The sequence below is a fragment of the Panthera onca genome, chromosome B1 (genome assembly GCF_046562875.1).
Source record: "Panthera onca isolate mPanOnc1 chromosome B1, mPanOnc1 haplotype 2, whole genome shotgun sequence".
Taxonomy (NCBI): Eukaryota; Metazoa; Chordata; class Mammalia; order Carnivora; family Felidae; genus Panthera; species Panthera onca.
In genome coordinates, this window is record NC_138342.1 from 117,294,512 (window position 1) to 117,309,976 (window position 15,465).

General features: G+C 39.0%; 1 protein-coding gene across 4 annotated transcripts in view; it reads right to left on the reverse strand.

Annotated features, from left to right (window-relative positions):
• SLC7A11 (solute carrier family 7 member 11) overlaps positions 1–15,465 on the reverse strand; it is a 131,952-nt gene that overhangs the window by 58,205 nt on the left and 58,282 nt on the right. For 3 of the 4 annotated variants that reach the window (XR_013555138.2, XM_078445737.2, XM_060654175.3), the window contains exons 9-11: positions 15,130–15,226; positions 13,470–13,619; positions 11,788–11,965 (exon numbers count right to left, since the gene is read on the reverse strand). Coding sequence is in view for 3 of the 4 variants with exons in the window: in XM_078445737.2 (XP_078301863.1) it covers positions 11,788–11,965; positions 13,470–13,619; positions 15,130–15,226 (425 nt within the window). In the remaining variant the exon portion in view is untranslated. The remainder of the gene's footprint in view (positions 1–11,787; positions 11,966–13,469; positions 13,620–15,129; positions 15,227–15,465) is intronic. The other variant, XM_060654176.3, reaches the window with a different exon arrangement.

Below are 15,465 nucleotides of genomic sequence, written 5' to 3' on the forward strand. Positions count from 1 at the left end.
TATTTGTCACTTCTGCAACTTCCCATGATGGCTTCTCAGCAAGAATACATTAATATTTTGTATTCAAATAGGAACTTTAATTCATAGACCAGGAAGCCGAAAATATTTTGAGGCAACAGAAGGAAGATATAAATAAACATTCAAAACTACACTTCATATTCGGTTTAAAATTGTTTTGTTGTTTTAGTACCTGTGAGATTACAGCCAATTCCTCAGCAAAATCAAACTGACTCATAATGTAATGTCCAGTCTCAAACTTGTAGAATATTACTGAGTAAAACATCTTATGTCTCAGGGCTTTATTACTTCATCTGCAGAATGAGGGATTTGGGAGTGCCATCAGCAGCATGGAGGGCTAGGAAGTCCTAACACTTGCCTCTACGCACACACACACACACACACACACATGCACACACGCAAACACGCACACATGCACACAAACTGAAGAGACCCAAGAACAATAAATAAACAGCTAAAAACTGAAGAAAACAGCTCAGGGAGATTTCCAAACAACAAAGAAAAAGGAACAAAAGCGTGGCAGAGCTCAAAAATTGATGTCTACATAGAAATGTAGAGAAAGCATTTTGCCTGTATCACCCCATCCCCAGTCAGAAGCTGGAAGACCCCAGCAAGCCTCATCCTGTGAATGACTGCAGCTTTTGCTACTGAGGTCTCCCACAGTCCTCAGTGATGCTGGTCCCAGCTGATGCAGCATCCTAGAGTGCCCCCACTTCTCATCTGCTCCCTGAGGCTGGGGCTGCTGCTGAGGTGAGACTTGGCCTTTGCGGGCTTTGGCTGTTGATGTACCTACCCCGCTGTCAAGCATTGGGTGCCACGGCACAGCACCATGCACTAAACTGGAACTGCCACTTTTCTTGGCCCACTCTAGCCCCAGAATGGGGCTTTATCCCATCATTACTCGGGCAAGCTCCCCTCCATTAAGCCCCAACCTCAGAGTCCCTAGCTACTTTTTGGCTATCATTATTGGGATTGTGCTACTGTAGCCCTGAGCCCTCCCCTCACAACTCGCCCAGGTCAAGACTCTGAACTGTCATTGCTGCTCAGAGACGGACTCTTACTGTCCTGCCCCCTGCCCCCAGGTTCCAGGTCCTTGCTCTGATTCATCATTGCCAGGGGCACTGCCACTACCCTAAGTGTCACTCACTTCCTGTGTCCCAAGTCACACTTTGGCTACCATTACTGGGGCTGTTCCACTATTGCTCTGAGAACTCCCATCCCAGGACTCTGAACTGTCATTGCCAAGGTGGGCATTTGCTTCCCTGACCCCTGTCCTGTGGGTTCCAGGTCACAGTTCTGACCTATCATCGCTAGGGGCACTGCTACTACCCTGGGCCCTACCCCTCAAGCTTCAAGGCAGAGCTCTGATCCATCACTGCTGGGACAAGGCTACCGCTGCCCTTAACCCTACCCCCCAGGTCTCTGGTTGTAGTTCTGAAATGTCATTGCCAAGGCAGTGTTGCTACTGCTCTGTGCCTGGATCCCTGGGTCCCAACATGTGCCTTTAATAGACCACTATCTGAGTTATGCTGTTGCTATTGTGAGTGCACTGGTGCCAGAGTTGAGATTTTCACCACATCCTCAGGCTGTGCTACTTTGCCCCTCTGGGCCCAAGCCACCACTGCACTCTGTTATGCCAGGACCTTTGGCACTGCTGCATTCCCTCCTGCCAGCAGGAGCCACGGTTGGTGAACTTTTGAGACCCAGGTACCAGCTGCATGGGATATCTGCAGACGCCCACACTGTAGACATCAGTGCTACAGCCACAGCAAGCACACCTATGCCTCAGGTTCCAGGCACGGTGGTCTTATCTGAGGATGCCAGCTCCAATGCTACTCTGGGGGCTCTGAGTGCCAGCATGTCAGACCAGGTGCCAAGGAGGGACTCCTTAACTAGAATTTCCTTCTGTGGGCAAAAAATCCCACTAAGGCTATCAGCGGACTTCTTAGCAGAAAACTTGCAGACCTGAAGAGAATGGGGTGATATATTCAAAGGCCTCAAAGGAAAAACAAAACAAAACAAAACAAAACAAAAAACCAAAAGACAAAAAATTGCCATCAACCAAGAATACTTCATTCAGAAAAGCTGTCATTCAGAAATAAAGAAGAGTAAATATTTTACCAAACAAAAGCTGAAGGAATTTATAGTCGATAGACTTGGCTATAAGAAATGCTAAAGAGGGTTCTTCAAGATAAAAAAAAAATAGTAACATGAAAACATATGAAAGTGTAAAATTCACTGGTGAAGGTAAATATATAGTCAAACTGAAAATACTCTCGTATTGCGATGGTATTGTGTGAATGACTTTGAGATTTGCAATATGGTTAAGAGACAAAATTGTTGAAAGTAGCTATAGGTACAATATTTTGTTAATGGACACACAATGTAAAAGATGCAGATCGGGACATCAAAATTAATTGTGTGGGGGAGGCAAGTAAATGGGTAAAACTCTACTATGCAATTGAAGTTAGGTTGTTACCAGCCTAAAATAGATGGCTATAAATATAAGACGTATTATGAGAGCCTCATGGTAACCATAGAGTAAAAACCTATAATAGATACCCAAATGTTAAAGAGAAAAGAATCAAAACAAACCACTACAAAAACATCATGAACTCATAAAGAAAGCAAGCAAGAGAGGAAGAACTAAACATAGAAACTATAAAACAACCAGAAAATAATTAACAAAAAGCCAGTAGTAAGTTTTTATTGATCAATAATTACTTTAAATATAAATGGCTTAATCTCCAACTAAAAGACACACTATGGCTAAATGGATTAAAAAAAAACAAAAACAAAACAAGATTTGTCTACATGTTACCTCTAAGAGACACATTTAAGCATAAGGCCATTCACATGCTGAAAGTAAGGGGATGAAAAAAGATAATTCAAGCAAATGGAAACCAAAAGAGAGCAGGGGTAGCTATGCTTACATCAGACAAAATAGACCTTAAACTAAAAATGGTAAAAAGAAACAAAAAAGATGATTGCATAATGATAAAAGGATCAATTCATCAGAAAGATACAATAATTTTAATCATATATGTACCCCAAACTGGAGCACCTAAATATATTAGGCAATTATTAAGGGAGAAATAGACAACAATAGTAGAGAAATTCACTACTCCAATTTCAACATTGGATAGATTATCCAGACCAGAAAATCAATAAGGAAATAATGGATTTGAATGATACTTTAGACCAAATGAACCTATCAGACATATATAGAACATTCCATCCAACAACGGCAAAATACACATTCTTCTCAAGCACGTACAGAACATTCTTTAGGATAGATCACATGATAGGTCACAAAACCCTGTTAGCAAATTTAAGAGGATTGAAATTATACCAAGTATCTTTTTAACTGCAATGGTATGAAGATAAAATCAATAACAAGAGGAAAGCTAAAAAATTCACAAATATGTAGAGATTCTCCTGAACAACCAATAGGTCAAAAAAGGAATCAAAAGGAAAATCAAGAAATATACTAAAATTAACTAAGAAGAGGACTCAAAAATTAAAATAATAAAGAAAGAGGGAGCATTTTAACTGATACCACAGATATACAAAGGATTATGAGAGACTTCTATGAACCATTATATGCCAATAAACTGAATAACATAGAATAAATGGATAAATTCCTGGAAACATATGACCTCCTAAGATTAAACCATGAAGTAAAAAAAATCTAAACAAACCAATACCAAGTAAGGAGATTGAGTCACTAATAAAAATCCTCCCAACACAGAAAAGCCTGGGAATAGATGGTTTGCACTGGCCAAACATTTAAAGAAGTATTAACACCAACCCTTCTCAAAGTGTTCCAAAAAATTCTAAAGGAAGGAACACTCCCAAATTCATTTTATGAGGCCAGTATTATGCTGATACCAAAGTCAGACAAAGACATTATAAGAAAAGAATACCACAGACCAATATTCCTGATAAATACAGATGCAAAAATTTTCAACAAAATATTAGCAAATAAAATTCAACAACCTAATAAGAGGATCATTTACCTATCATTAAGTAGGCTTAATGAGATGCAAGGATGCAAGGATGCAAGGATGCATTAAACATAGTCCTGGAAATCCTAGCCAGAGTAATTAAGCAAGAAAAAGAAATAAAAGGCACTCATATCAGAAAGATATAAAATGATCTCTGCTCACAGATGGTGATCTCATATATAGAAAACTCTAAACACTCCACTAAAAATCTGCTAGAACTAATACATGAATTCAGTAAAATTGTAGGATACAAAACCAACATATAGAAATCAGTTGCATTTCTATACAGTAACCACAAATTATCTGAAAGAGAAATTAAGAAAGCAATTCCGTTTACAATTACATCAAAAACAATAACATATTTTAGAAACAAATTTAACCAAGGAGGTGAAATACTTGTATACTGACAATTATAAGACATTGATGAAAGAGATTCAAGAAGATACAAATAAATGGAAATATATCTCATGTTCCTATATTAGAAGAATTAATATTGTGAAAATGTCCATATGACCCAAAGTAATCTACAGATTTAATACAATCCCAATCAAAATTCCAAAGACATTTTTCACAGAAATAGAAAAAAACTATCCTAAAATTTGTTTGGAATAACAAAAGACCCTGAATAGCCAAAGGAATCCTGAGAGAGAAGAATTAAACTGGAGGCCTCAAAATACTTGACTTCAAGCCATATTACAAAGCAACAGTAATCAAAACAGTATGGTAATGGCATAAAAAGAGGCACATAGGTCAAGGGAACAGAATAGAGAGCCTATATATAAATCCCTACATATATAGTAAACTAAGTTTTGACAAGAATGCCAAGAACGCACAATGGAGAAAGGAGAGTCTCTTTAATGAATTGTTCTAGGAAAACTGTATATCCACATGCAAAAGAATGAAACCCTAGCTTAGGCCCCTACCTTACACCATTCACAAAAATTAACTCAAAATGGATCAAAGATCTAAGTGTAAGACCCAAGATCATAAAATTCCTAGAAGAAAACATAGGGGAAAAGATCCTTGACATTGGTCTAGGCAATGATAAGTCACTAAAAGTACAGGCCACAAAAACTAAAACAAGTGTGGCTATACTAAACTAGACAGCTCTGCACAGCAAAGGAAATAATCAATGAGTTGAGAAGACAACTTACTGAATGGGAGAAAACATTCGCAAATCATACATCTGCTAAGGGACTACTATCCAAAATAAAGAACTCCTACAACTCAATAGCAAAAAAGAAAATAATCCAAATAAACACCTGAATAGACATTTTTTTCAAATGTCATACCAAGGTATAGGAATGGCTAACAGGTAAATGAAAAGGTATTCAACATCAATAATCACCAGGGAAATGCACACCAAAACCATAATGGGACATTACCTTACACGTGTTAAGATGTTTTTTTTTTTTTTTTCAAAAAGACAAGGGATAACCAATATTGGTGGGGATGTGAAGGAAAGGGAACCCTTATACACTACTGGTGGCAATGTAAATTGGTATACCCACTATGGAAAACATAATGGCAGTTCCTCATAAAACTACCTATGATCCAGCAATCCTATTCCTGGTGATTTGTGCAAAGGAATTGAAGTCAATATCTCAAAGGAATATCTGCATGCATACCTATGTTAATTGCAGCATTATTCACAATAGCCAAGATATGGAAACAACCTAAGTGTTCATCAACAGAAAAACGGATAAGAAGATGTGATTATACACACACACCCACGTAAACACACACACAATGGAATATATTCAGCCATGAGAAAGAAGGAAATCCTGCCATTTGCAATAACATTATGCTAAGTGGGATGAGTCAGAGAAAGACAAACACTGTATAATATCACTTATATTATAGAATCTAAAACACTGAACTTGTTAAAATAGATGGTAAAAGGATGATTGCCAGAGTTTAGGGGGTCAGGGAATTGGAGAGATATTGTTTAAGAGTACAAACTTAGTTATAGAGATCTAATGCAAAACATAGTGTTTATAGTCGACAATATTGTATTGTAAAAATTTCTAAGAGACTAAATATGAACTGTTCTCAATAACAAAAGGAAATGACAAAGATGTGACATGATAAAAGGCATTAACTAATGCTAGTGTGGTAATATTGCAATATATAAATGTATCAAACCAACACATTCTACATCTGAAATTTATACAATGTCATAACCTCAAGTATAACTCAATTAAAAAAACAACTTAACTAAAAGGAGGGGCTTAGATTAGAAAGTAGTTCCCAAAATGTAATCACTGGACTGGGATCACTAGCATAGGCTGATATACCAGAAATGCAACTTTTCAAAGCCTTATTCCAGACCTACTAAATTGGAAACTGAAGGTGGGGCCCAAAAATCTGTGATTCTACTAGACACTAAAATATAGAAACTAGTGGGCTGGATGATCTCTAAGGTTATTTTATCTTGGCAATCCTAGAACTCAGCAATGCTAGTTTCTCAGCGTGTTAGTTCTTGTTCATCTCTGATCTTTGTAATCAATCCCTACAGAACCTCTTCAAACTGCTACTGATGCTGGAGCCTCTAGAGCCGATCTTCTTGATAGTTTCAGACCCACATCGTCTCTCATCCAGACATACAATCTTTCTCCTCTTTCATGACTTGTCAACTGTAATAGTCCCTTCCAAGCAGTATTTCATGTCACTGCAAAAGGTATATTTTTTTATCCTTTGCTTTGCAATAGTGTTCTTCAAAGTTGTTTTTCTTCACGCACTAATTTTTATAATATACATTAATTATAAAGAGCCCAGCACAGTTCTGGCAAATGGCAAACTCCATGTAAATTTTTCTTGAATAAATTACATTTGTTAACAGCCTATTCTATACTGAGATGTGTGTGGAACACAAGGGAGTGCTCAAGGGTAATAAAAATCCATGTTTACAGAAAAGGGAAGTGGTAAAATTACCCAAGAAAAATAGATTGTGGGAAGGTAAGTATCCATCAATAGAATGGGATATATGGCTTTTGTAAGCAGAGAAGGAACCAGGGCTATCTGGTAGGTTGAAACAGTAGGAGAGTTCAGGCATCTGCAATAGTGGATTGCAAAGCAGTGAGGTTAAATTTACATCCTCTCCAACTCTTCCTCCCATGACTGGCTTGTGTGTGTGTGTGTGTGTGTGTGTGTGTGTGTGTGTGCGCGCGCTCACTTCTGTGCATGTGGGGAGGGTGGCGGGGGGAGGGTTGCCTACTCACATTTATCTACTGAACAAAAGCCTTTTCCAAAAGTCTGTTTCTGCATTCTGGGACCCCCAGCCCTTTGCTTTCTTAGACCTCTTACTTATCCATGTCACAACACAGCATCAGTTTCAGAGAAAAGGAGAACAACTTAGAGATCCTGATGCTTTGCTAGTGTGACATTCTCCTTTCTGAAAGCTCAATTTAGATCATCTATTCAGCAGCACACAGAGGGGCAAAGAATCTGTCTTCTGGTTCTGCACACCCATTCCCTTCTTCCGTGTTCAATCAGTTCTGTTACATTCTCTCCTCTGACTCTCATATTCTCTCCTGGGATCTCAAAATTTGAATAACTGTCATCATAAAGGAGGTTTGGGCAGAAGTGACTGATTTTGGCCTGAGTAAGCTGTTAGAGCTAAACCATCTTCTCCTTCTAGGTCATCTACATCCATGGGGTCAGACAGAGGTACTCAGCAGACCCAAGTAACCCTCTATAGAAGCTTCCTGCTTGCCCAGAAAAGATGCAGAGCATGTGGAATTCAGCTGCATCCATGCTCATTTAAGGCTTTTGCCTTTGGAGATAATCAACTCCATGACACTATCCTTTCAAACAAAGTTGAGCCAGTGAGTCTGAATTTGGTGTTTTCAGTATCTGCAAGCCCCAAGAGCAAATAGCAATTGCAGTATTTTTAGCTTTACTTTTCATGTTCAGTCATTTTTGAAATCAGCTGAAACAACTAACCTTGCAAAAGCTGATTTACCCAAGAACACTTGGTACAAGTATGGGGACCTGTAGCCAAAACGGGCTAAGTCTGTGAAGTATTAGCACAAAACCAATCTTCTCCACAAGCCATAGTAAAAATAACAGTATGTGTGTTGTTTTTTGTTTGTTTGTTTTATTTGTTGTTGTTTGTTTTTGTTTAAAAAAAAAAACAGCTTCCAAAACATTTCTCATGCATGGTTTCATTTTAGCCTTACAGTGAAGATGGTTTGGGCCCCTGAGCAATGTAGGCAAGCTTAACTAATTTAAAATATGGCAATGCAGTCTTCTTGAACAGCCAGTCAAATGCATTACACAGCTTTCAAGGAGGTATCATAAACGAAGTTATCGTGACAGACTGTAAGAAGCATATGATTTTAGAACCCCAGAATTACAAAGTCATTGTCTACAAAGATGGCCTAGGATCATTTTGCTGGTGCTCCCAAGTACCCTTGTTCGTAATCAAAGATGTTGCTTAAATACAGTTGCCCTCCATATCTTGCCCTGACAAGAGGGACCAATTTCCGGTCACCCCACTCATCTCAGCCCTGACACAGTTGGGCTGATAAATAGGGGCAGCCAAGTAAAACAGCTGCTGCTGGCCCTAGCCAGGGCTGGCCACGTCTAGCTACCTCTATGTATTTGAGTAAGTCAGTGGGGTGTCTGCCCCATTTTCCTTGGGTGAGAAGCTCATGTTTCTATAAATACATTTAAAAAAATACCCAGAAAAATTCACTACTCTGTCACAGATGGCAGAAAAATGTGTTCTGTGTATCTGACTATTCCCTTAAGAGCACATTTTCTTTTCACCCTAGGAATGCTATCAAACAAAATGTGGTTCAACACTGGCATCCTGTGGCCAGAGAAATTCATCAAATCTCAGAAAATCTCAGATCCCCTGGTTCTGAACATTCCTGGCTATCTGTACCGCATGGCTTTTTCACCATTTTCTGAAGGCTGTTCGGTCACCTCACATTGTTTGCGGAAGCACCTTAGGCAAAGATGTATTTTGATCAACTATCATTTCAGAAGGCTAACCTGTTCATGTATATTAGGGTGAAAATAAATGACAACAGAAGGTCTAAAGAATGTTACCCAACAACAACAACAAAAATTTGATATCAAATCACAGATGCTCTCCAAGTTCACACTGAGTTTTTTTTCCTAATGAGGAGGCAGTTGGGAAAAGAGGCAAGGTAGTGGGCAAGACTCTGCTGTTTGTGTGTCTGTGTATGAGTGTTTTGTTTTGGCCAAAGGCGAGGAAAATACTTGCTATCGCAGCAATAAATATTATGAATTTTCTTTATTTTACTACAAGAATGCCGCCTAAGAGGAAAATCAAACAAAATTATGGAGGATTGTTGTTTTTGCTACTCACTTTCAAGGCAGCTATAAAGATAAAGGGTTACAAGGCTCACAGTTTAAAGGCAGAATTGCCATGCTCCCTGGTAAGACTTAATGGCATTTTTGAGATCCAAATAACCATTAGGGGACTATTGCATGGCGGCTGCTTTCACAAACGGCTACACTAAATTTGGAGTCCTTGGAGATGTTTGAAACATCATTAGAGACAGAAAAACAACAAAAAACTTCAACATCACATGAGCGTGGAAAACCATCAAAGAGGGGTCAAGTGTGAAAAGTGGGTAGCTGGTATGCACTGACAAAGAAATGGTGCAAAATACGTGCATGTTAGCAACAGGAAAGGGCACTGAGGGTTGCCTGCCTCCCAACAGGAAGAACACAATCCCTACTACGTGGGGGAAAGCATGGAGTTGGCTCTTTCATCATACTCCTTCTCATCATAGCCCAACTGTAGGAGTACTAGCTCTTTCCTCTTCAGTTCTCTGGCTTTTCCATGGTGCTCAGGGGTGTGAACTGTCTCTGGCCAGGATCTGAGATAGACCCAGTCCTCACAGTGATGAACGCTAATTCGTCTTAAACGTTGGTCATCAGGATGGTAGTTATTGTTCAACAAGATTCTTTTTCCTTTCAGAAAAGTTTCTATATTTGCTGCCTACCATGGAGAAAACGGAACTAAAAATATCCCACAGAAAACTGGTGTGATCTAACAAGAAATCGAGCTTAAATACCCTGCTAGACAATCAGTGTGCCCGTGTTAGCCTTGAGGAACCCAATTTTTATAGTAATACCTCTTCAGGGAATAGTGTTACCAGCTAGAAAACAAAATTCAGATATAAATAGCAGTGTAAGGTCTAAATATACCAAATACCAATTAAAAGCTAATAAAGAGTAGTATCAAAAGTCTATTTTAAATAGCTGACTTCTAAATGAGTTTCTGTAGCACACTAGAGAGTCAATATGTAGACATATTATTGCAGGGTTTTTTTTTGTTTGTTTGTTTTTGAGTTTTAATAACACTGACATTATTTGTTCACAATTTTATCAGAGATATCAGAAATCTCCCTGAACTTTTTACCAGGTTTGTAAAAATTAATTACAGTAAAAGAAGTAAATTCAAGTGGGTGAGAACAAAAGTTGTTTTCTAAACTCCCCTAACTCAGTAGCAAGAACATGGTTGTTCCTCTGGCTATATTTTTCACTTCTCTCGTGTCCTTCAGGTGCCCACTCTAGAAAGACCATGGACTTTGACGTCCAGCAGATGTGGGTTCAAATCCTGCCTCAATGGTTTAAAATCTTTACACTCAAAAATAAATTCTCTGTCTCCCTGAGTCCTGTTTCCCATCAGACATAGGACTAATAAGCACCATCTCACATATGGCGCTTGTGCAAGACAGAACAAGATAAGGTAAGGAAAAACCTCACTCAGCAGAGCCCTGACAGATAGGTAGGCTGTCAACAGAGGCTGTCCTAAGCACCCTTTCTATCTACTCTCCCCAATATTTCCTCTCCTATATTTCTTCTCCCCGCAATTTACCTGGTCCCAGAGACCTTTTAGGTTTTCCTCTTTAATATCTTTCACTTTCTCTTGGACCCTGCCAGCACCGTCCATGATCAGAGCCTTCTCAGTCCTTATGCAGGGTTACCGTGGTAACTACCAATCGTGGGCCCTTTCAGCCTTGACCCTCTGTAATCCATCCTCACTGTACCCACAACAATTTTTATAAAATACAGGACTGCCTGAATTTGAATTCTAGCTCGTCTACCTAATATCCGCATGACTTGGAACAAGTTATACGAATTCTTCTACTTTATAACTCAGTATCTGGAAAATGGAGATAATGATTTTTCCTACTTCAGAAGGTTGTTACAAGGATTAAATAAGGTCATATATGTGCTAACACACAGAAATCACAACATAAATGTGAGGTATAATTCTTCTCTTCATTGTTCTTGCTGTTCTTACGACCCTTTAGCGATTCCCCATGCCTATGAAATAGGGTTGTGTCGTAATCATGATATTTGAGGCCTTTGCAGGGCTCTGCCTAACTCCCTATCACTCAGCAAGAGCAGGTTATGCTATAGAATCAATAAGCTGAGCTCAACCCAGAGTAAAAAATAATTAGGTTAGTAAGGGATTCGAGAAAGCAATTAGGTCATTTATAGAACTGCTGATAAAATTCTATCTAAAAAAGCTCTCTGAAGAAGTGATTAGAGCAGCTCAAACTAAATATCCTGAAAGGATTGAGTGGCTCTACCCTAAACATCCTTCCTGCTGCTTCTTCTCCTAGTTCTAATTAACATGTAATAATGTATTTAAACTAGCAGTTGCCTTACTCATACTTTTAACTTTAAGGTGCATGTGTGTATGTACACATAGACGGGTCTTCTACAATATAGTCTCTCAAGAGGTCCTGAAACTGTGTAAGAGTCTTACCTGACATTCTTCTAAACCACTTGGGCTTCTTGTCCCATATGATAAAGAGATAGTATGCAGGGACCCCAGTCAGAGTAATGATGAAACCGATCCCTGTACTAAATGGATCCGAATACAGGGAAAGGGCCACCATGAAGAGACACGTGAAGGAGAACAAAGCCGGGATGAACAGTGGCACCTGGAACACAGCACAAGGGGGAAAAAAAAAATCACTTCAAACAGTTCCAGAGACAGAAGAAGGGTTCAAGAAGAGTGTGTCGGTCAAGTCATACGATCAGATGATCCCCGCTGGTCATGTGAGCAGGTTACAGGCACCATCCCACCTTACCGTAATAGCAACAGCTCTTTAATAGGGCACAGAGAATGTAGCAAACCTACTCCCTTAAATCTTTAAAAAAAAATCTTTGAAAAGAACAAACCTAGGATAATGAAGTATGTTTCATGAGAGATGTTTTCTTTGAATTGTTTCACTAGTTAAGTACCAGTGTGACTTATGTTTTTGATTTTAAAAGGTTGGCTCTTTGATAATTATGATTAGAATCTGCTTGAATGTAGAGTCAAGAGCACGGGCTGCTTGTTACGTGTTGAAGCCTTTCAGTGCATATTGATTTTCTTTGGGAGACTCACAATAAGAACTGACAGGGATAAAACAGACCAACTCCTATTCAACCGCTAATAAAGATGTTGCCAGCATTAGGCAATGGATGTAATTAGAAACAAATTCTGACAACATGACTGACAACATTATCTGTGTTATTTCTTAAAAGCAAATAGATAGTGAGGTCAAATCAATCCATGAACGTTCAAGGCTAAAGGAGATGAGAAACATATTCATCAACTCTTGCAAAAGGAAATGCTTGGGGCGCCTGGGTGGCGCAGTCGGTTAAGCGTCCGACTTCAGCCAGGTCACGATCTCACGGTCCGTGAGTTCGAGCCCCGCGTCAGGCTCTGGGCTGATGGCTCAGAGCCTGGAGCCTGTTTCCAATTCTGTGTCTCCCTCTCTCTCTGTCCTTCCCCCGTTCATGCTCTGTCTCTCTCTGTCCCAAAAAATAAAAAAAATAAACGTTGAAAAAAAAAAATTTAAAAAAAAAAAAAAAGGAAATGCTTAGTCACAGTAAAGGGTATTCTATTAAGGATATGTTGATACATCTTCACTTTCCCTCTTTATTTTACATTTTTATTCCTTCTAGAATATACCTTCTAGGATGTATAAGAAGAGCAACATAACAAGTCATAACATCTAAGAATACTTAAAGTGCCTGTTTTGTAAAGTAGCATCCTTTTTAGAGTTTCAATTAGTGACGATTCCATATGTATCTGCTTCTGTCTTTCTCAGCATGGCTATCCACAATTACTCAGCATAAAAACACAAGTATCCCATACTTTGAACACATCAGGTCATTAGACACATTCAAGAGAAAGCAACATGACAAATGCCCTATATATCTACCACTTTTCAGAAATGTGACATATAAAGTTAGGCACTGCACATAAACAACTTGCTGAATTATTTTTCCAAGCTAAAATAAATCCGATAAGAAGGCACTGCCTGCAAGAGTTAAGCATTTTATTCCAGAGGATGCTGCCCCCCGCCCAAGTTCCTCATCATCAAGTTATGACTAAGGGAGGACTAGGTATTAGGGGAAAGATTTATGTAAACCCATCAAGATTACTGAGGTTACCTTGAAAGGACGATGCATCTCTGGGCGTTTGTATCGAAGATAAATCAGCCCAGCAACCGCCAGCCCAATAAAAAGCCACCTGGCAAAACTGAGGAAATTCAACAGACTGTAGAGGTCCCCCGAGAAGAGCATTATCATCGTCAAGGGGTGCTGGGGGAAGGGGGAGAAAAACCACACTCAGTGAGTTAAGAGAGAACACAGCTGATAACAAACAATAACATCACTACAAATTATGATGATCTTTTTCATGATTATTTATACTGATAATCTACCACACTGATATTCTGTATTTTCTGCTCTTATACTCCATTACGCAGTAGCAGCATGAGAAGAACACCATTACCACTTAATCAGAGAGAATTTTATGTGGATGTTTAGTTTTTAGTCGGTTTATTTATTTATTTATTTTTTTTCATTTGAGAGAAGAGAATGTGTTTTCAAAGAATAAAACACCGGATAGTCAATGACTTAAATTTAAAGATCTAGAGACTGAGAGGATTGGTAAATAACTAATGCCCCAGATCAAAAGTGTGCCCAATTAGAAAACGCACAGAGGGCTCTGTAAATGGTTTCTGAGAGGCCCTTGGCTATGCACACACATGAAACACAGCCACTTCTAGGGGATTCTGCTGTCTCCCGAATGCAAAATATTGACCTTTTCTTCCTCCACACTTACTCTGCCCGTGTGCTTGCCATGTGTGACCCTCAAGACTGCAGAAAAGAATGAAGCACAGAGATCAGCTTAGCAATGTCTCTGCAGCTGCACATGCCAAGGACAGCACCACTGATACCAGAGGCTTAAAATGAAAGCCCTCTTCACCGAATAATACATTCTGTTCCCACAAGTGACGTTAACTTCCAGATTCCGCACAGAGAGGATGCATACTTTACAAAGAAATTTCAAGGAAACATTCTGAAACAGATTAAATGCATAGAGCAAAGTGTCCAATGTATTCTACTCTGGTCCCTGACAGCAGATTCCATTTGACAAAAATGTTACAAAGTAGTAGGTAAAAGTGAATATAACATTGCCAATGGGTATTTGAGGACTTTTATACCTTGCACAGTCTTCTGTACCCGACCCTTCACAACTACTTTTCTCTGCATGATGAATTCTATAACTCGCATCTCAGGTTTGGTGCTTTTATTTCTTCCCTTTAGAGGTGCACTCAAATATTTCCCTTTTTTATCACAGAATCACTGCACTGTCTAGGATTTCATCCAATTTTGCCTCTAATTTTGCGTGCATTTCATTATAAGGGGCCTATGATATGACATCTTGGTGCTGTTGGACTGTGGCTTTTAGCTCCACTTTCAGTATGTAGAAATGGGACTCGTTCTACATTCTTTTTTGTGAGACTCTGTGTCGATGACAGAAGCCAAGGTAATCACTTCCCTTAGACCTCACGCATTTCTACAAAGGTGCAAAAGAAGTGATGTGGTTATTGTCCCATAGCATCAAATACACATCAGAAATACTGAATAAGAAATACTGGGAAGCGATGGAAAATATCCTGCCTCTCACTCTCCACCAAGATATATATAGATCCGATTTAGCAACGAATAGAAAGTAAAGCACTAGCTACAGTCTGGTTTGAATTCCTCTTTGCTAACCCATTATTCAAGCTTCTATCTAGGTATACTTTTTAATATGCATTACCAAAACAATAACAGCTGGCAGAGGAGTGTGCTTGCGGACATGAATCATGGAGAGGATTTCTGGAAGGTGACCCTCTCGAGACGCAACATAGAATAACCTGATGGGAGAAAAATGTGGATGGAGTTGACTGGATAATTGATCATTTCAAAGGGAAAAATCCAGAAACCGAAGAGAACACTTGCATCTAATTTTATACCATATGGTTTGTCATTTCTTAGGAGATCACTTCGGTTTCACTTTTCAGATAAGGCAGAGAATCAAGAGAAATCTGACTTCGAATTTCAGAAAATCTACCAACACATTACATTATTCTTTGAGGGGAAACAATAGCAACAT